This window comes from Ambystoma mexicanum, chromosome 9 (genome assembly GCF_040938575.1).
Source record: "Ambystoma mexicanum isolate Mex_15411 chromosome 9, UKY_AmexF1_1, whole genome shotgun sequence".
NCBI classification, from domain to species: Eukaryota; Metazoa; Chordata; class Amphibia; order Caudata; family Ambystomatidae; genus Ambystoma; species Ambystoma mexicanum.
In genome coordinates this window covers 999798581-999820921 of record NC_090931.1, presented here as the reverse complement: position 1 = coordinate 999820921, position 22341 = coordinate 999798581, and the positions used below count along the sequence as shown (strand labels likewise).

Sequence of the window (22341 nt, the reverse complement as noted above, 5' to 3'; positions counted from 1 at the left end):
TCCGATGGTATGATCACTCCTTTTCCCGGCGGTGACCTCTTCCCATGTGGCCAGGGGACGGCAGCCGCTACATGATCCTGGCCCTGGGGGTGGTTATATGAGGGAGGATCACATGGGGGTGGGGGGGAGACAACCTCCGTGAGAGGGCTGTGGGATCATCGGGTGAGACATGGTATTCCCCTTTCCTTTCTGAAGATACAACTCCGATTCCTCATGCCCTAATAGGCTATTGTAAAACCTTCCCTCTTCCACCTATGGAGAGTAGTCAAAATCTTGTGTTACGCTCCAAATACCAACTTTAACCGGCCTTGTAAAATTATGGAAGACACTTTTTTCCCAATTTCACATATTCTTCCAAACCTAGTTTGCCTTTAAATCCCATTGCAAACATTCATACAGTGTTTTCTGGAAGGGGCTACTAGTCACACAACACTGGGAAGAGGAGCGGAGTATTGCAGAGAATGGGAATCCACATGGCACAGGCATCGTTCATGTGATGGCGAGCGCACACTGGTGACCGGGAAATTTAAATCAATGAAGCAAGGAACGCAAGGAGGCTGCTGGCAGGAGCAAGTTGCTCCCCTCTGTGTAAAGGAACGGCTGGAAGAAAGTCCGCAGAGCCAATTGGCTCTTGGACCTGAAGGGAGAAGCTGCTGGAAGCCGATGACCCACAGTGAGAGCGCAGAAGCCAGTAGATGGCTCTTGGGCGTTAGCCGGCGTTGGGGAACAGAGCTTTACTCATCGGAGTCCTGTGCAAAGCAGACAAGCGCAGCGGAAGCCTCAGGAAGCGGGAAAATGGTGGAAAATAGATTTGAAGCAGAAAGCAGCAGGAGATAGTCACTGGTGGACAGAAGAAGAAACAAACGCCAGCAAAAACCGGTGAGTCCCCAAAGGGACAGAGCGAACACTGGGGCGTATTGGCAGCCACGCCAAACTGAGATAATTATACATAGCACAAACAAAAGAGAGAGAGAACAGGAGCGGTTTAAGAAACCAGAAAGAGAAAGACGCAAAGAGCTGTTTTCTAAGAGGAGAGGCTTTCAAGACTGTCTGCATGTTGTAAGCATATAAGAGACTTTAAAGGGGCCATATATAAGAAACCAAGTATATTACCCAATAAAGCTAAAAAGTAGAACCATCAAAGGTGGGAGAGTGAGCAGAAGATCACATATGAAAAGCCCTGGCAGGAGAGTACATCAGGCGGCTATAAGTTTGTGCATTTGCGACAAGCCTTGGCAGGAGAGTATACCAGGCAATCATTGTGTTACATACACCAGGCAAGTTGGAAGTGAATAAGGTACAAGAACGAGCTAGCAGGCCGTGTTGGTTTAAGAGACTTGTGAACAAAAACCCTACCAGGAGAGTATGCTGGGTATCCCGACCACACATAAAAAGAAAGACAATCAGTTTGAGGATAACTTTTGTTGTTGACTCAAGGGAACGTCCAGACATTTTATTTTTAACCCAAGAAAGCAACGACGAATCCAGTGGAATGGAAGAACCCTCTGGAGCAGGGATACCTTTTCTTGATGGACTTCTTTTCTAGGAGTTATACATTTTTCCTTTCTTTTAAACATTTACTAAACACTCCAGATCAAAGACCTCCTTTTCACCTTAGAATTCATTTGTTTAGAGTGTGAGGGTCAGTATAGTACTTTGGACACAGGACAGTTACATTCTGACACCGACAGATTGTACGTTTTGAGTTTAGGTAGGGAAACTCTGGTAGTGCAGGAACAGCCAGGCCTTTCCCAAACCCCTTTTGTGTTCTAATAAGTCTCTAGCCAAAATCTTACCTAACTTGTGTCCAAGTATCATTCCTGACTCTTCACAATAGACTACGTCAGAGAGACTTGTCTTATAAATACGTAGACGAAGAGGAGGTGTGAAGTAATGAAGAATACTACGTGAAACAAAGATGAACCTCCTAGTGTTCCACGAAGGCCGTGCAGCTAAGTAACCAGTTGCTCAATAATAAAAGGGAAGAAGGACTAAAAGAGGAATGGAGCTCAGGAAGCCGCAAGGAAGGAGAACGCGGACCGAGATGCTGCAAGGAGGCAGTCCGCAAGAAAGTTTCCTGTTCTGTTGGGGAGAGCAGCGGTGTCCAGCACGAGAGAGGAAAGCGGGCAACGGTAGCCATGGAGAAGCTGAGCACGGTAGGAATACGCCAAATGAGTTGTCTTTTTGCTCCGAGAAGGCAAACTGAATCCAGGAAGGCACACCAGCACCCCAAGCCCTGGAAGTACCAGCGAAGTATCTAAACCCCGGAAGAGATAAGCAGAGATACGAGAGAGCCAGAGGGCTCAAAAGGTTCTCCCCAGATCCAGCGCAATTATCTCCCGACCCATGCCAGCGGCAACACCCATGACTTAAATGACTTTTTTCAGACTCACTGCTCTCTGTGACATTCCGCACCTTACCAGTCATGTGGTCTGACCATTTTTTGCTCCCACTTATTGTCTTGCCAGCTCGTAGGCAGGCACCTCCTAAGGCATATGCTAGCCACCGTCACTGATCCAAAGTCCCTCCGGAATGACTTGCTGAAGCCTTGAAACTCAGTGTTCAAACAGGGTGATGCATGTGTGGAGCACTACATCTGCAATGATCTCCACTGCCGATCTGTTGGCACCTCGGGGGGCGGGGGGAGTGGATGCCGCCCAAAACCATGGACCCCCTGGTTCTCGTTATAACTGAGAGCCATAAAGAAGTGTCACAAGGCGTAGCGCAAATGGCATGTCTCTTTTGAGTCGCCAGCTAAAGCAGAATACAAGCAAACACTATTTCTTTATAAACTGGCTGTTAAATCTCTGCATTATGCGGATTGTATAATGACTGCATCTTGTGTGTCCCGGGAGCTGTTTAAGGTGACGAAGAAGCTGTCAGCCCCCAGCCCAGCCCAACTTGATCCTTCTCTTTCCCAAGTTACTTGTAATGTGATTAACTTGTTTTTCTATGTAAAAATCAATAAGATTAGGACGCTGAGTGGGTTGACAGGACTTGGGATAGTTGAATTGATTGTTGGATGGAATGTTACTAGCGGCTATTCGAAACTTAAATCATCATCCCCATCTGACCCTATTACACTGCACCGGCTTCAGTTACTGCCTTTAGACACGACAACACTTTTTACTGCCCCGCTCCATCATTCTTTTGAGAGCGGGGAAATTCCTGCCCCTCTGACATGCTATTGTTACACTGCTGTTGAAGAAGCCATCACTGGACCCTCTGTCCCCTGCAAACTACTGCCCGATTTCCCTTCTTCTGGCCAACATGAAACTGATTGAAGCAATTGTCACCCCTCAGCTTTTTACGTTTTTGGAAAAAAACGGCTGGATGCATCCTTTTCTGGTTTCATGTGGACAGAATCGGTTATAGTTTCAATCCTAGACGACTTGGCCCTGCTCCAGGACTGCTGGGAGGTCAGCGTCTTGATCCTCCTTGACCTCTCTGCAGCATTCAATACTATTGACTATAATATTTTGCTCCAATGCCTGGAACAAGTAGGGCTGACTGGTCCTGTCCTGGGCTGGATTTCCTCGTTTTTGAGGGACCACATCCAGACAGTGTCCCTTTCAGATTTGTGTGCACCTTCCACGCCAATCCTCTGCAGAGTTCTGCAGGGCTCATCCTTATCACCCTTACTCAATTTATAGTTGCGCCCCTTGGCAAATTTAATTACGACGTCTGGCGTATGTTTTTATACTTACGCCGACCACACACACTTGATTTTTAGAGTGAATGCTCTATCCGACGCCTCCTTGCCAAATTAAAATCCTGCCTAGCTGAGATTGGCCGTTGGATGTTCCAGAATTGGTTGAAGCTCAACCATGAAAAAACTGTGGTAATGATAGCTGGTCCCAATGATGATCACTCCTTTTGGCACTCAGATTTCTGGCCCGATTCCCTAGGACCCTGTCCCTGCCCTAGCCCCTCTGTGAAGAGCTTGTGGGTTAAACTTCTCCCTTCGGGATCTAGAGAAGGACAGATTGCAGCTGTTTGCAGGTCAGGCTTCTGCAAATTGAAACTGGTCATTAAAGTGTTGCCGTTTGTGCCTCTGCAGCTCACACAAATGTGGTCACCGCCTCAATCATGGGTGTGCTAGATTACTGCAACATTATTTAATTGGGTCAACCTGAATTTCTGGTCCATCAACTCCAGATTCTACAAAATGCCGGTGCACGACTGGCTTTGAATTCCCTGTGAGAAACTTGAAGGTGTCTCACCTGATAGTGCCCGGGGATCTGTCATCCAGGTGGCCAGGACACGGCCATCGCTTTTGGATCCAGTTCCTGGGTGTAGACAAGTGTGGGAGGATCACCTGGGTGAGGGGTCTTCAGGTAGTGGGACACAATGGTGAGATGCAGTATCCCCTTCTCCTGTAACACCTTTACCCCATACTTAGGAACTCAACACTCCCCCTCCATTCCCCCCTTCACACACACTTTCTCACAGACAGCTTGCTGTGAGAGAAAATGGACTAACACCGAGGCGTATAGCTGACATGTCCCAATACAATGGTCAGGCAATTATTGACCATCACACACACCTGACTTCATTACACTTCCCCACACAATTAAAAGGCAGAGCACAAGAGCACACTCTGAGCGTGGCAAAGCACATGAGGAGACAACAGTTCCAAGATGGCAGTTTAATACGAGGAGAAGACGGCGAAACAGAAGGGATTGCGAGGAGTGAAGTGCCCTTGACCTTTTTGACAAAGAACCATTACTTTCATTAAACCTCGAGAATAGAAATCGCAAGACCAGGAAGCCAGGCTGAAGAATCCTGCATTTGGTGTCGGATGTACCCAGGACTCCCGCGTCGATAATGAAGGCAAGGAGAATCGGCTGCTGCCGTGGTACTGCCAATGGCTCCTACAAAAAAAGCAGCGACAGTGAAATCGACACAGCCGGTGAGTTGGCATGGCAGATACCAGACCGGCCTGTGTTGAAGCCAAGGTTGCAAGCGGCAACATTGTATGGTGAGCTCTGAAGCAAACAATGTATGCAACGCACGTGATGACCAACGTGAGTAAAATTGGACAACAAATGAGTGATTGAACTTTAAAACCAAGATGCAATATCTTAGTGTTCCAGCACCGCGTGCGTGCTCATTCGAAGGTCTCTGTAAGGTATCCCAACTGAGAGGTAGCGAAAGAGGGACAAATGATTGTGAATCAAAGTGGTCCTGCAACGGGTCAAGCAAAAACGTGTGCACAATTGAAAGACTTTGATGTTAATAAAGTAAAGAAAGTGGACGATAAAGTAGATAAAGTTGGTCCGAGCCCGAATGATGGAGATCAATGCAGATCTTTTGGATAATGCAAGTTTGTGTTGAAGTAAATTAAAATTGGTCCGAACCGAGCAGAGGGAGACTGATTAAACAGTGTGTTGAAACTGATTTGAGCCTGGCTGAGGGGGATCCGAGGTGAATAGTGAATCGCCCGAGAAATTGAGTGTGTATGAAATTGTGAGCGGAAAATAATGTATTGTTTGTTTGTCGCATCAGGACCTCTGAAAGAAAAAACTTTGAAATGCAAAGAGACTTGGACATGGAAAGCCCTGATGCTGATGTTTGAACTGCAACCTCGTGCTAGAGTAGCCAGAGACTGTGCTAACCTCGAGTGTACCGCCTTGTCCTGTGCTGAAAACGTGGGGAAGGGAGGCCAACGGCCTGGCTATCCTGACTTATCATTTCTTGGACACTTCTTTCTTTTACATAACACTGTTTCCCACACTATTTGTAATTAGAGGCAATGATTGGCAATAGGTTTATTAGTATAGGCCCTTTTTATTTTGACAAGACACCACTAGGAATGCATTATTATTATTTGATGGTCGTAGATTGCTCCCATCTTTAGATTTAGGATTAGAGAGGCTTTTTTCAAACCATTTTTGAAGTTCAATAAACACCCTTGAGCTGTGGTCACTTGTCTTACTGTTGACACCATGCCTTCAGTACATTACCATGTAGGTGCATTGGGCTCCTAATGCAGTTGTTAAAACCTTGCAAAGCCAAAACCAAATCGCAGATACCACTAGGGTACTTCACAACATACTTTCAGGTTGAATAAATCACCTTGAGACCAAATTGAGTTGCTTAAACAGCACTCCGGCTATTAAGGGCAACACAATAAAATAAATGTTGCAGTGAGAAGTGGAGTTATGTAGACCCAGAAAGTTGGAGAGCAAGAACCCCAAAATGAAATTCCTACCATATACCTAATATGAGGTTACCAGTCAGAGGTCCGAGTCTTGCAGGCCAAGATGATGCATTTTGATGGCGCACCAGTAGTCCTTAAATATAATCCTTTGTTTGGTATAGCAAAGCTGCAAGTCCAGTTTTCCCCATATACACTGACCGGCATTTTGGCTTCCCACTGAGTGTGCCAATTTCTCACACCATTCTACCCTCCTTTTCCTGCACCATTCACCTGAAAGGTATTGACATCTATATCCTAACTATAGAGTCTGCAGACAAAAGGGTAAGTGCTGTGCAACTTCACAATGCCAACTTAACCTGAATACTATGCAACAATCATTGTACTACACCTTCATGCAGCAAACTGTCTCCCATCTCCCGGTTTTTCAGTTCCCTAATTTATTCTGATGTGTCCAGATGTAATTTTCAGGATTCCTACCTTTATCCATTGCTGTCAGTACAGTTTTTTCTTTACTAATTAGATTTTTATTTATTGGGTTTTGGTATAGTGCCACCACAGAAGAACTGATTAGTGGCACTTGCAGAATAAGGGGACAGGAATTAGAATGTCTCATCTTCACAGGCTTAGGTGGCATTCTGATCAGTAAAGTGGGAGGGAAGGGTTACAGGAGAAGAACATATGAGCGTGGGGTAGAAATACTCGTAGTGCAAGCAATGAGTAAGATGCAGGTAATGAAGTGTAATTATTGAGGACATATAGTAAGTGCATGACGGAGGCAGCTGCAGTTAGGATCCAAGAGGTAATCAATGTCAGTTAGGTGTCCAAGAAAATAATTTCTTGAAAAGAGTGGTTTTGAGTCTCAGTTCTCTCACTGGTTTTACTCGGTGAATCCAGAGGGTGGACTGTGCTGCACCCAGAGTTCTGCTTCTGCTTTTTTCTCTTCTAAGTCGCAGTTTCAAACTGGGGGTATGGCGAGCTGGCCCCACCATAAAAATGCCATAGTAAAATATGGTGAAATGTCACAGATCCGAATTTGAATCCAGAAAGAAAGATGCTCAACACCGCTTTCCAAAGTCAAACTGACACACTCTGTGGGCTAATGGTGACATTATATAATAGAACATACTTGTGTCTTATCGAACCCCCCCCAAAAGCATGGTCATTAGACCATCTCCCCTCCCAAATCTCAACAAATGCAAAATTAAAAGGGTTCTTATACACCAAACTTATTTTAATAGCGTAGCTCTGCATCACGCCATTTCCTGACCGGGAAAGGTTTGTTTCCTAACTTAGATGCCTAGGTTGCATGATCATCCTCATCTGAACAAGGTTCCTTCTTCCTTGCAGCGTTGCTGTCCACTTTATCTTCTGGCACCTTACCCTTTACTTGTTTTTCAGTACTTTGAGCTATTGCACTCACTTTTCTCTAAGTATTACAAAATAACACTACTGCTTCTCATGCTAGTCATTTTACATGTAGCCATATATATAGTTTGTGTTTAACAAAGCAATCCCAATATGTCACCCGCTTAGTATTCAGCACTTTTTACAGGTTTTTTAAAATAATTATTGTTATGGACATTTTGCAAAATTAACAAAAATACCCCACCCCACCCCCAATCCCCTGAGCTGTGACACTCTAGCATACAAGATAACCCATATTGGGCATTGTTGAATCCGATAGTCATCCCTCAGGTAGTTCAGCAAAATACCCCAATCTGCCCTGAACGTTTGGCTATCCCCCTGCAAGTTTATATGTGGCCCATTCCATGGCCATTATATGACCAATTGTACTCAACCATTCATGGTGTGTCGGAGAAACCTCCTCTTTCCAGTTCTAGGCAATCAAAAGTAGAGCCACTAGTATCAAAGCCATGCATGCCTTAAAACGTGCCCTTCCCGGTGGTGTCGTATCCTTTGTCCAAAGACCTAGAAGACATTCCCCTTTCCCCACAGTTGACTCTATCCCTACCACCACTTCCAATGTCGAGCACACTTGGCCCCAGAATAGTTTCAGGGTTGGACAAGACCACCAAATGTGAAGCCAATCCCCCCCGCCCTTTACATCTTCGCCAACAATCCGGGGATATCCCAGGACATATCTTATCCTCTCTCTTCGGGGTATAGTGCCATTGAGTGAGGACTTTATACCACATTTCACCTAGTAGAATTGATCGGGTGTACTTCGGAATAGTGTCCCATAAAACCTCCCAATCCTCCACCAATATCTGTCGGTCCAGAGTTCTCTTCCACTTTCCCACATAAGACCACCTCTCTCAGGAACCCCCTTCAGAAATGAATGCATAAAATGCTGAAAATTAGATGTCTCCCCTGATTGAGACGTAATATATTTTTCAAATGCGCTGTTATTTCTACCCGCGATAATTTTATTAGAGGGATGTACTGCCCAATGACCCAGCTGGTAATAACAGAGCCTATCCCCTTCCGTAATGCCGAAAGATTGTTTACATTGCTCAATGGTTTTAACTTCCTTATCATATATCAAATCTTTGAGCCTTAAACATCCTGCCTCTTTTCACTTTCCAAAGGCCCTCACCTCCATCCCAGGCATAAACTGGGGATTCCCAAATAGTGGTGTGAGTGGACCCGGAATTGTCGAAATATGCTGCTGTTTTTCCACTTCACCCACCTCACCACGAGTCCAGTGATCTGTGATGCCTTCATGCTAGGAGGGCGGTCCTCCTTAGCCAACCATAAGACAGCATCTAATGGACCACCCACCACTGCTCTGTCCATAGAGACCCAACCTTTGCTATCCTCCCCCGACAGCCATTGTTGTAGCACCCTCAATTGGGCGGCCCAGTAGTACAATCTAAAATCTCGAACGGCCATCCCTCCCCTATTCCTCAGGGCCATTAGGGTACGCAGAGCCACCCCCAGTCTACTATTCAATAGGAGGCGATTAAGTGAATTAAAGAAATTCCCATGACTGGCAAGGCTTGGAAATGGTAAAGGAAGCGTGGGAGAGTCACCATCTACACGCCCCAACCACAATATATGTAGCGTATTCCAGCGTCGCAGGTCTATTTTGAGATTGTTGAGAAGCTTAGGAGAAATCGCCTCCATATAGCATTGCCAGAGACTTCGTAATGTGGATCCCTAAACATTTAATTTTCCCTTCCGCCCACGGAAATTGGGTGCACCCCTGTATCCCCCCCCACCTGTTTGCTTGACAATGAGAGATTTAAGACCTCTGATTTGTGTGTTGATTTTTAAACCTGACCCCAACAAAGCCAACTCCTCGCATACCATCCTCGAAGAGTCTGCAAGGTCCGTGAGCACCAACAACATATCATCGGCGAATGCCATTGTTTATGTTCACCCCTCCCAAAGTGAATGCCTTTTATGCCGAAGCTTCCCGTATACGCTGCAAAAAGGGGCTCCAGATAAATCGCATAGAGCAAGGGAGATAACCGGCATCCTTGTTTGGTCCCCCTCTCCAATCGAATCAGGCTAGATAGCTGTCTATTAATGGACAATCAGGGTAGGGATTTGGCAATTGGCTTGAATCCTCAATTTTTCAGCATCTTAAGAAGGGAGAGCCGCTGGGATTCTGCGTCTCTCAACCTTTTCTATTAGATGACAAACCCTTCTTGTATTATCGAAAGTTTGGCTTAGCTTAATAAAACACGCCTGATCGGGACCTATTAAGATTTGGAGTCTATCCTCCAATCGAGAAGCTAAAATCTTGGTGTATATTTTAGCATCGATATTAATTAACACTATTGGGCAATATGACTCGCACCGTGTTGGGTTTTTGCCCAGCTTCCCGAATATCACCCGCTTAGCCTGATCCATCGAGGGTGTAATATGACCAGTTTTTTTTCAAAGGAATTGGATAGTCGCGTTAGATGGGGGAACAAGGATTTTCTGATGTTTCTCATATAAAACGGCTGTGAAGCAGTCAGGACCTGAGTTTTAAGACCAATGATTAACCTGACTGCTTTGTTTCGTATAGACTGAAGTGGCTGGCTGTTATTCTGATAAGCCAAGTAGGAGGCTGTTAAGTTGGTCCAAGCGTGTGCCCCTGCAGATGTTGCTTGGATTCTTTGAGATTTTTAAATGCAGGGTTCCCCCATAAGGATCCCCCACCATGGAGGTAAATATTTAAATTAACCTTATCTCTTATATCTAGATTTATTTACATTCATCTTCTCTTGGAAAGTCTTCCAAACCTTCACTATGTAAATGACTTCTGTGACAAGTTGATCAACAACACCTCTGACAATATCGGTACATTTTCTGTTTTTATTAAGAGTACCTACAAACTCTCTTGGGGCTTTGATTCTACAGGGGGTCCCTGTATGCTTGCCCTCAACCTTAAGGGTGCTTACAAGGCCCTAATCAAGGCTTCTTACTCCCAAAGGTTCTTATGTAGTATTGGTTCAGCTATAAACTGGGTATCTCTCCTTTATACGTTTTCCCTACTCAGCCTCATCCATTTCCCTCCTCCAGGGAATTTCTATGTGAGCTAAATGGGGGTAAATCAACCATCTTACTGTATTCTTCCTCTGTCGATAGCTTCTCTACTCTTCCTTTGGGTTAGACCCCTTCTCTTCACCTTTCACTCTTCTATCGCTACTCTCCTCACTCCTGATCCTGCTGCACCTCGAATGCTTCCTATTTCCACTCTCCTACTCCTGCTTGATAAAACTTCCCCTCTTCTCTCCTCCCTCTTGATCTTCCTTTCTCTCACCTTCACTCACTCAAACGCATATGTAGAACACAATTGGTACCACTCTCTTAATCCCAACACCTTACCTTCACTCTTCAAACACAACAGGCCTCTTGGTCCTCCCTCATCTCCTCTGACGCCACCTGAATACCTCTTCCTGAAGAAACACTCTTGGGATTTATATAGCCCCCGCCCCCATACTCCCAATCCTGTATAGAAAATTCCCTAAGCTCCCATTGGGCATTTGGGTCAGCTGTCTCCCTAGGCCAATATCTGCTTTGTCTACCCCAAACTCCTTCTAAATCCTTTTGGGCTGGCATTTTGCCTGCAAGGCATCCTAAGGGCCTTTAGTCCTGCCCACTTGTTAGCCTCTATTTCCATCCATCCTGCTATGTGGTCTCTAGTGTTTTTTATTTCTCTGTTCCCCTCCTGTATCCAGTAAGTGGCTGTCAATTTGTATCTTTTACAGTGTCCCCTGATATCCTACACTGCTGTGCTACTCCCTGCTGGCTCCAATTCTGCCACCAGTGCTCCACTGCTCCTATTTAGTAAGTCTGGGCACCCTCTGGAAGGCATTGGGCCACCAATTTGACTGATTTCTGTCTAGGTTTTGGATTTTGGGTCCAATTGCATTGTGGTACTACTTGCACCTGTTGATCCCTTGACGGTGCATCTCTCTGGGGTCCAATAGCCATTCCATCGGTATGAGGAGGTGGTGCATGTTGATAGCTATATTCTTTGGGTCTTATGTTGGTACACCAGGCTGCTCTGAACACTAGGACCCTGGGGAACCACCTGAATGTTGAGCAAAGGAGACCTGGCCAGGACAGAGGCCAATGGGGGGGCAAGGGGGGGGGGGGGTCAAGTAAAGAGGTAGCATGCGCATACAAGACTATGCTTACTGGGAAGCCATGGACATGACCAGGTTGCTACGGACAGAAAATTCGGCAGAGGCTGCTGTGCGTCGATGCGGTCGACTCCATGTCCCTCGAGGGCTTCCATCTCGAAGTCGACATCATCATTGGTAAATATAGCCATTGGCTTCAGTTCAATTTTTCTGCGATAGCTAACGCTTCCAGAAATACGCCGTGCTTTGGTTTTCTTGTGAGAAAATCTTCGATACTCAAGTACAATGGCCTCGTCATTGACACCATCAACCCCGAACACCGGGTTAATAAAATGCCAAGATGTCCCTCACAGATCCTCATGTGTGTCTTTGGTGCCTTGGAGTGGAGCATAGGACGGCGGACTGTGAGTCCTGTCAGTCCATGACTGGTAAGGCTCTGAAAGAGCATAAAGGGAAATTAGCGGCTGGTAGGCCTCCTACTAAATCCAATTAAAGAAAGAGGCCTGACACCCACGAAAGAGAGAGAAAAAAAGATGCCTTGCTTCTGTCGTGTCATCGAAAGCCGACAAGAAAAGGGCTAAGGCTAAATACTGCATGCCCTCGAGCCCGGAACGTAGGCTGGAGACCCCTCGAGAACCCCTGAGGTCTCGACATAACATAAAATCGTCGAAGACTCCGAGTCGAAGTTCAAGCCCTTACAGGACTCCATCAATGCCAAAATCGACAAAGAAATAGTCTGTAACATTGACGCCGTTGACATCGAGACAGGCAACGCCATCAGAGTCGAAGCAATCAACTCCTTTGCCAACTAAACCTTTGTCAATTTCTAAATAAGTTGAAAAATCCTTTGCAGAGGAAGGAGTTTTTCAAGTCTTTATCCTCCATTTATGAGGAGTACGAGCCATCGGACCACGACACTCTAACTTTTTGATTGGAGGTAGGCACACCAAATGTTAAGATGTGTATGAGAATCTCCAATCTGCTAGTGGTGTTGACTCATCACCGGAACTTGAGATTGGCAAGCTAGCCCCGTCAGACCCTGCAGATGCCTCTTATAGAAAGATTTTCTTGGATGGGGCAGACCTGCTCCACAATTTGAGCAAGACGACCTGACAAACATTCTGGATAAAGGACCACAGAAGGATCCTGTATTCCCGTTTCATGTCACACTTCAAAAGAGTGATATGGCAAATTGTGAGGTTCCTGAATCAAGTCCAGTGATGAATAAGAACCTCGCCAAGAAGTACAGGCCCTCAAGTAGTGACCCTAGCTATCTGTCAAAGCACCCAACAGCAGAGAGCCTGGTAGTTGATGCAGTGACAGCTACTTCCAAACAGGCTGCTTACCCAACCATCCCCCCAGACAGGGATAAGCGTTTTCATGCTTGTGCTAGGAAGGAATTTTCTGCCGGGAGCATGACTCTCAAGTCTGCAAACGCCACTTGCGCCTTAGCAAAATTTACATTCACCCTGTGGGACTGTAGCTATGGCGGCTGACCATATTCCCGAAGGGGAAGAGGGACGGCTTCCTGAATATTGCAAGAGACAATAAGGAGGCTGTCTGTGAGTCTCTACAATCAGGACTGGACTCGGCCGATAGCATCAGCAGAGCCATGGCAGCAAGCATGTTAATACCCAGGTTTGTGTGGTTGAGGAAGTGCAATCCGGACTCCTCATGCTCGTTGATGGCACTCGGACGTTTTGCAGGAAGGCTGACAAAAGCCTGGAGAAGCTACAGACCTTAAAGGCAGCAGCCAAATCCCTTGGTGCCACCATCAGACAGCCACAACCATCTCACATCAATGGATCATCTTGAAGGGAGTAAGTCCTTTTGCTTTTTCTCCTCAGTTGGAAGAACGAGAAGAATAGCTAATCAAAGGGGCCAAAGAAGATTCCCTCGTGGTGGACGAGGGAGAGGCCTTAACCTACAAGACCCCGGTGGGAGGTAGACTCTCACTGCATCTGCAAGAATGGCGGGGAATTGCTTCAGATGCGTGGGCGTTGGAAACAGTAACCTGGGTTATGGCCTCCCCTTTCTAAAAAGGCCTCCGGACCATACACTGGGGAGTCACTCATTCAAAGTTCTGAATCCATTCCTTGTGCAGGATATTTTTAGCCTGCTAGAGAAAGGTGCTATAGAACCACTACCTGTAATATAGAGGATTAAAGGGTAGTACTCTCCCTATTTCCTAATAACCAAGAGAGGATGGAGGCTCGAGACCCTTCTTGGACTTGAGATGCTTAAACAAGTTCCTCAGGAAGGACAAGTTCAAGATGGTCAAACTTTCTCAGGTCCTTCAGGCCCACCAGCTCCAGGATTGTATGCGTCATTAGAACTTCAGGATTCTTACTTCTTTGTTCCTGTCCATCACAAGTACAGAAAGTACCTAAGGTTCACTGTTGGCGGTTCTCTATCAGTTTCGAGTTCTGCCATTCGGGCTGACCTCGGCCCTGAGGGTTTTCATCAAGCTGATGGCGGTGGTGACAGCGAATGTCAGCAGAGTTGGGATTCATGTCTACCCATACCTGGACAATTGGCTGATCAGAGCACGGTCTCCCGAACAGGCCCTGGAACATCTTGGCATCACCTGCCACTCTCTCCACAGACTGGGCTTCTCCCTCAATTACAAGAAGTCCCACATGATACCATCTCAAAGACTCCAATTAATTGGAGCAGTACTGGATGCATCCTTCGAGGGGGGGGAGCCTCTCCACCCGCGGTTAGGGCTTATCACGTTCTGCAGATGGTCACCAAATTCCAGAGTGCCCAGCCCATTCCAGCCAGCGTATTCCGGCCTTTGACTTTTTGAGGTTGCTTGGCCTCCTGGCATCCTGCATTTTCCTGGTGCCACAGGCTCGCCTGACAATGAAATCCCTCCAATGGGCTCTCAGGACACAGTGGTCTCAATTCCTGGGCAGGATGACAGACCTCTTTCTGGTCCCAAACAGGGTCACACAGGATCTTCTGTGGTGGGCTTGCGGGGAGAATATTCTGAAGGCTTTTTGGCAACCATGGCTGGAGCGAACAGTAGTTAGGACGCCTCATTCACTGTATGGGGAGCCCACTCCAACGATCTGACAGTCTGCAGTCGTGAATCCGAACTATACATAACCTTTTGGAGCTGAGGGCGATCAGACTAGCGCTGAAGGCCTTTCTGCCCTCTGTACAGGGAAAGAATGTCCTGATAATGACGGACAACACAGTGGCCATGTACTACCTCAACAAGGGAGGAGGTGTAGGGTCACTACCACTGTGCAGAGAGGCAATGCAGCTCTGATTCCTGGCATTTCAAGAAGGAATATCCCTGTTGGCAGTTCACCTAGCCTGAGAAGAGAACCCTGCGGCGGATGCTCTGAGCAGGCAGAGCAGAGCCTCCCAGGAGTGGTAACTAGCTCAGGAAGTCCTTCTGGAGATCTCGCCCATTGAGGAAACACTCAAGTGGATCTGTTTGTGACGAGTGTCAACCTGAAGTGCGAACGGTTCTGCTCCATTGAATTTCCCCCAAGAGGAGCTCTAGGAGATGTGTTGGTAGTGGACTGGGAGTTTCCCCTGCTGTATGCATTTCCTCCAGTCTGTCATTCCTCACATGATTATGAGGTTGAGAAGTTTCAGGAAATCCATGATCCTAATTGCCCTGTATTGGGCCAGGAGGATGTGGTACCCAGACCTTCTGGACATGTCCATCTGCCCTCCAAGGCGTCTTCCACAAAGGGGGGGGACTTCTCTCGCGAGAGGAAGGTTGAATTCTCCATCCAGAGGTAAAGACACTAAACCTTCATGCATGGTTTCTAAGATGGTTGAGCTATATTAGGCTTGGGACCTCCAGGATGACGTAGTAACAGAATCCTTATACCACTGCTGTTGGAATGAATTCTGCAGCTGGTGCAGGGAAAAGGATGTGGACCTCTCTCAATGCAATACACCTATGGTACAGTCTTTTTTGTTAAATTTAGCAAATCTGGGGCTCCATATTGGAACAGTAAAAGTTGGTAGCGCTTTCAATCTTCAAGCGCACATTGGAAGAGGTATCTTATTTCAAGATGCTGTTAATCATTCGATTTCTTAAAGGGCTCGCTAACGTGTTCCCGCCTACGCCTTTTCAAGTACCGATTTGGGATATTAATCTTGTGTTGAAATTTCTGATGTGTGTGCTCCCTTTGAGCCACTCCATTCATGTCCACTAAGACTACTAAGTTTCAAAACCATTCTGTTAGTTGCATTTACATCAGCCCGCAGGGTGAGTGAGTTGCAGGCCTTATCTAGTAAGCCTCGATTTACTATTTTTTTTTTACAAGGAGGGTTGTCCTTAGGGTTAAACCTTCATTTTTTTTTTGTTGCCAAACAATTTGTCAGATTTTCATTTATCCCGAAAATCGTGCTTCCTACATTCTATCCGCCTTCTCATCCTGGCAAGGAAGAGGAAAGGCGGATCCCAGAAGGGCTTTGAGCTTTTACGTTTCACGAATGGTGAAAATACATCAACATGACCAGCATTTCATTGGGTACACTGGACACAAACTGGGTCTTCCAGTTAAAAAACAGACTTTGTCCAGAAGGATAATTCTTGCTATTACAGAATGCTACAGAATGGCTGGGAATTCACCCCAGAAGGCCTGAGAGCTCATTCACCAAGGGGCATGGCATTCATTCCATGACAAATCTTAACTCTGAAAATTCGTACTCCCACCTCCAAAACCTAACTCTGCTTTGGAAGTCTATCAAAAGATGAGGATTGCGTGGCAGGACACAATCCATTCGGAGAACAAGTTACTTACCCCTTTCGACTGGGTGTCCCTCGCACGTATTCCTCATCGCCCCTCCCAACCTACTCCAATGTAGAATTTCCGGGCATTGCACTTTACGCTCTTTCAAAGTCTGGTACTGTCTGGGACTCACTTGATGCTGGTATTTCTGCAAGAGGATGGCGCAAAAACAGAACTGAAGCGAACGGATGCTGCACGTGCTTTATATAACTATATCGACAATGACGTCGACTCGGAGATGGAAACCCACAAGCGACATCGAGTCGACCGCATCGACACACAGCACCCTCTGCTGACATTTTTTTCTGTATCCGTAGATGAGGAATACATGGGAGGAACATACAGTTGGAAGAACGTTACCAGTGTTGTGTAACTTGTTCTTCTGTTGCATAGAGAGCAGAGTTATGGGGTTTAGGCAAACAGGTTGTGAAAGTAGATATCAGCAAAAGGAAGTTTTGGAAAAACTGATTGTATATGCCAGAAGGGTTCGCTAACTCTGCACTAGCAGGAGACATCGGCTTCGACTCATAATATACAAGAGTAAGGAATTATCCCTGCCTAGATATGCAGTTAAGAGCTTTGACGATTAATGGCAATCTGGTGAATAAAGTATGGAATGATAATTTTTCACAGCCACTAGTTTCAAGTTCTATAAAGTGACTCCAAATGTATTTAAATCCACATGGATTAGTGGAAATCTTGGAACCCAGCTATCAAAATGCATCGACACATAGAGCTCTACCAAGATTATTAACAGCAAATAAATAGGAGTGAAATAAGCAGCAGTCCAAAAAGGAGCAGAAAAATTTGCTTAGGTTTCGTGCAACAACCTACATGAAAATCTGACTAGACCATATGAGACTGCTTTATTTTACACTGTGGCTGATCTACAAAAGATTGAATATTACCATCATCTCAACATGTGAAATCTGCCTAGATGAAGAGACTCTTAGGCACTTTTATGTTCTGCAAGCTACCTCCATCTTGGAAGCCCACTCCTAGATTCACTTCTGCAAAATGAAAGCCTCCATGACAATCATAGAGGCAATGACTTTTCTTCTGGAGGACATTGAGCAAAGCATCACTCGAATGATGACTTTGTAATAAGTCTGTGCTATGAACATGTACACCCGAAAGTTAACTGCAAGCTAGCATCAGCAGCTTTTTCTTCTTTGGGGTTTAAAGATCAAAGGGCTGTGAGTGTGTATAATATCTAGGGCATCTCTCCAATGTAACTAGTATTTTAGCTGCATGTTGTTGTTTTACACATTTTAATTCTGTCTTCTACTGGAAAAGGCCCATGTGACAAAAGGGAAAATAAATTACAATCTACATCAGTACATTATAATGCAGGCAAACCATTCACTCAGTGTAGTACTTGGAGCGAGAGAAGGAAGTGTGTGGGAGGGGCTGGGGGGGAGTGTTACGCTTTTAAACCATGGACCAAAGCGCCATCAAAATGTAGAGCACATACTTTTACTTCCCGATCTACATGGTCTCAATATTCTCCTGTGCAATTTAACCACAGTGAGCAACAGTATTCTAATAAGTTTCCTTTGCAGAATCCAGAGCAGTGATTTAATAAGTTGAACTCTACAATAAATCCTAGGTAAAAGGTAATATTCTCTTTGGTGTAAAACTCCAGGGCCTTAAGGGAGAACCACAAAAAAATGGCAGTCCAAGTAAGAACCTGCTTCGTCTTTTCTGAAGGGGTTTTTAAAAGTTTCACATAGAAATAAATGCGGCCAATCCAATAGACAGAGCCATGGTTATAGGGTAAAGTCAGCTAAGTACTGGTTCTACCCCATTGGTGCAGAGAAAAAAAGCAACCAACCTACGGTAATTCCAGGGGAGACCCACTTGAATAGCACCAGTCCCAGGTTTAAAACAGGGAGGATCAGAGATTGATGGAAGCAAAGCAGTATTCGGGCAAGTGGTTTTCAATGATGAAATGCAGCAGAGGGTGCCCATCTCTCCCTACGACCTCAAGACAGAGGGGACAGCTGATGAGAAATCCAATGAATAAGCCAGCACCCTGGGGCAAGTTCTCATGGCGCCAGTGGAATAGGACTTTACTCAGGAACCATAAACAACCGGAGAGTATGTGTAACCTATGACCTTACAGATACCAGAGTAGTGCATTTCCAAATCTTTTTCTTTTCATTCTCATAATATCCATGTGGATGTATCCGGGAGATTAGAGTTATTCCGGCTAGGGTGGTCCCTTTGTCTCTACATCCTGTGGCTCCCTCTACTCTAGCCCAGACGTTGCTAACCCCTCAACAGTCCCAGCGCATTCCATAGAATAGTATCCTGTCCTGTCTATGGATGACTAACCTGCCAGTAACCGCAGAAATGATTAGAAAGGCACCTGGAAGATGAAGCAACTCGAGAGCAAACTGGAGTGGCAAGCCAGCAGAAAACAGTCCCACAGCCGGCACAACAATGGAGGCGACCCAGGATGGTCCTAGAAGGATAAGAAGTGAAGTAGTGACAACCCATCAGACACTTATGATAGGGGGTGAGGTAAGAAAAACGCAGTACTTCTCTGGCATGCTTCGAATCCACAGCACTTGCACGCTCTCAATGTCACTGGGCCTAGTAAGATTGTTGTTTTGTCCTCCCTCCCTTCGTCGCACTCAAACACTTGTGTATGGGCGCGATGCAAGTAAAATATCATAACACACTGGAAATGTAGGAACAGATCACACATCCCTTCCAACCTCTGGTTGGCAATCGAAACAGGTTACATGCAGGTAACCCATTTACTCAATGTAGTACCTAGATGGGCAGAAGGGGGTAACAATTTTAAACCTAGACTCAAAGGCCTACCAAAGTTTAGCACACTCTTATTCTACCAGATCTACATGGTTTCGATACTCCTAAAAATAGTAGCATACAGTGTAACCACTGTTAGCAACAGTATCATAATACTTTTCTGTGGCAGACCTTTCTTCTTCAAGGCGCTAGGTAAATGAGGATAACGACTGGGCAACATGAAAACAGCCCAAAAACAATCCAGTACATGACATCCAGTCTAGCTAGCAAGGACTGGGAGGAGAACAACGAAAACTGAGCTAAGACAAAGGACCTATGTCCCATCCAGTATGGCCAAACTTGCCATCCCATCTTTGTGGTAAATCCTCCAGCAATTCAGGAAAAAGTAAACTGATCTCAGAAATGAAAATTTGTATCTGCTAGATCTCCCATATCTTCAATCACACACCAGGCAGACGCACAAAGGTTTTCAATCACAGTATTTTCTTGAAGACTTTGATATGTGATGTCCCTTATGGTAGTGCTCTTCAGGCTGTGGGGATGCCCCCCACCCCCACCCTCCCCGAAGGATGTCCTGGAGGGGGATGGGGTTCTTTAGAAAAGTAGTTTGGTCACTATTTTTATTAAAACAAATAGGAGAATGTGGGGGGGATCTGAGGACAATATTTTAGTCAAAGGGGAGGTCGAGGAGGGAGGGTGTCGGCATAAAAACGTTGGATACCACAGTTTTATAGTCTGGTTATTCTTAGTTATTGGGTTGCTCATGTTTGAAAAAGGAGCAGCTCGATATTCTAGTAAGTAAAAGTTAGTCTTAATAGTAACTCTTGTACTGATAAGCCATACGCATCTTCACATTACTCAGGCACACCAACCATCTGTGGTTCTGCTCTGTGGCTAATCTGCTAATTTAGTTTGTTGCAATCAATCTGAACATAGTGCAGATTTGTGAGCGCTATAGGGGCACATCAACGGGTAGAGGACCTTTCTTTTGTTGACATTGTCTCTAATCCCTGTACTTTCCTCAAAGATTCCCATAATATTGCGATCAAAAGAACCTGTATGCTATGAGTACTGGCTGTTCTGTCTTTAGTGTTACTTTTCAAAGAATGTAGATTTGGATGAAATGCTGGACGTCATTTCAATACAATGTCGGGCCCTTTAGACCAGTGCCGTGTGCTTTGTTTTACTTTTTTTTTTTTTTTTTAAAGCTTCACAGGGTGTCATTGACTACCTGCTTTTATTGCATATGGACTGAGGCTACCAGTTCTGAAGAGATTTAGCAACATGCAAGGCTTGTATGTTAGCGCTTGGTAATGGTTTGAAATCTACCTGGTGACGTATCTCCAAAATTACACAATGAACACAATTCCCAGTCTGTGAAGATTTATTAGATGTTCTATTTGAGCAATGATACCCCAGTAGCTATATGCAGATGCAAAACATGATGCCGCTTCCAACTCTCACTCCCTTCCACCACATTTTGTCTACAGACACTCTAGCTCTTTCACTCACTATTTCCCTTACTCTTTCATTCATACACACTCTCACGCTCGCTCACTCATACACTTAATATCCCTCCCTTTTTCTCACTCGCCCACAAGCAGTGGTACCCAACACATATGTTACGTGTGCTTAAAGGTACAGTTGGCTATATTGTAGGCACATTTGCAGAGCATGCGACAGTCTGTATTGAAAATTCACGTCAGTTTGTTGCATGTTCCTACATTTTGCTTTTGTTGGATGAAAAACGATATTGTGGTACCCATCCAGCCCGCAACGCTCGTCCTTAGATTGGAAATTTCACCGGAACAGAAATGTAAAAAACTGTGACAGATTACGCTTGTTTGCCTTGGTTATTTTAAGAGACGGAAGCCAGTGTACTTTGAACAAAAAGCAAGATCGTGAAGCATTCAGGCTCTAATTCACAAATCATATTTTGAAATTCTGACAGATTAAAGGTCTTCATAAAACGTAATACCTCTGGATTCTCATTAGTGCAGTGAAGCGTTATACACCAACATGATTCTGTGGCCAGTTTTGCATTCATTAACTTTTCTATGGAATAAATGGCAAACGTTTATGTGCTGTGTCCGTGAAGCGGGCACGGGGTTGAAGGTGCTCATTAAAATGTGCTTTTGTTTTTCCTCTGCTTCACAGATATGCCAAGGATGATATGAACATTAGAGATCAGCCATTTGGCATTCAGGCAAGTTGCATGGACTGCGACTGTATAAGTGCTTGGTATATTTCAAATGAATATGAAATGTTTGCGATCACTATCAAACTCGTGCCATCTTTTAATACATTAAAAGCAAACTGTTTTTTATATAACTATTTTTGTTTGCCAATACAGCCATCTGCTATTACAGCAGGAGGTAGAGAACGTGTTTTAACTGTACACTAACCCTGTACAGTGGATCGATTTTTTAATAATTCTTTTTGGAAATCTTATTCCTCATCTGTGAAATGCAGGTCTTACCTGGATGCTTATTTCTAGGAAGTGCAACAACTTCTCTTCCCTAAAAGACATTCTGCTGACCACAGAAGAAAAGGGGTCAAACTGATCCTTGGTGGAAGGGGTGTTAACACATCTGAGGAAAGCCCTTGCATAAAATAAACTCCATTCAGACCACCGAATGAAGGTAGAGGTCAAGTTTCTATAGAGTAGACGGGGAACAGGTATCTAAGGCAGGAGAGCAGTAATCACAAGCAAGGAAATGGTCATGAGACGGAAAGCTGGATTACGCAGTGTCGCAAAGTGGTATTAATAAAACAAGGACATTATTACTTCAACTCAAATATCCTCCTTTATTCTATAAGGCACATTTATTTTCTGTAGTTTTCTACTTTCTCGATCAGGCTTACTTAGTCTGAGTCTGTTCTTTCACCTGTAAATTCTTTTCGCAAGGTTCCCATCTCTGGTTGGTTTGTCAGTGCCTTTCCAAGTTTTTCAAAATTCTGTCTTTTCAGGCTTGCATGGAACTCTGGTTCTTTCTAAAAAATCTCAACACCCCTCTCAGGCTTTATCTATTGTTCACTCTTCTCACCACCCCTATCTCTCGAGCTATGGATTATTTCTAAAGCTCTGAGTTTG

The 22341-nt window shown here is 45.1% G+C and overlaps 1 protein-coding gene across 1 annotated transcript in view; it reads left to right on the top strand.

The window, feature by feature from the left end:
* Nucleotides 1–22341, top strand: part of CIR1 (corepressor interacting with RBPJ, CIR1) — a 476807-nt gene that overhangs the window by 198240 nt on the left and 256226 nt on the right. The window contains exon 6 of the mRNA XM_069616242.1: nucleotides 21405–21453. Within this exon, the coding sequence (XP_069472343.1) occupies nucleotides 21405–21453 (49 nt within the window). The remainder of the gene's footprint in view (nucleotides 1–21404; nucleotides 21454–22341) is intronic.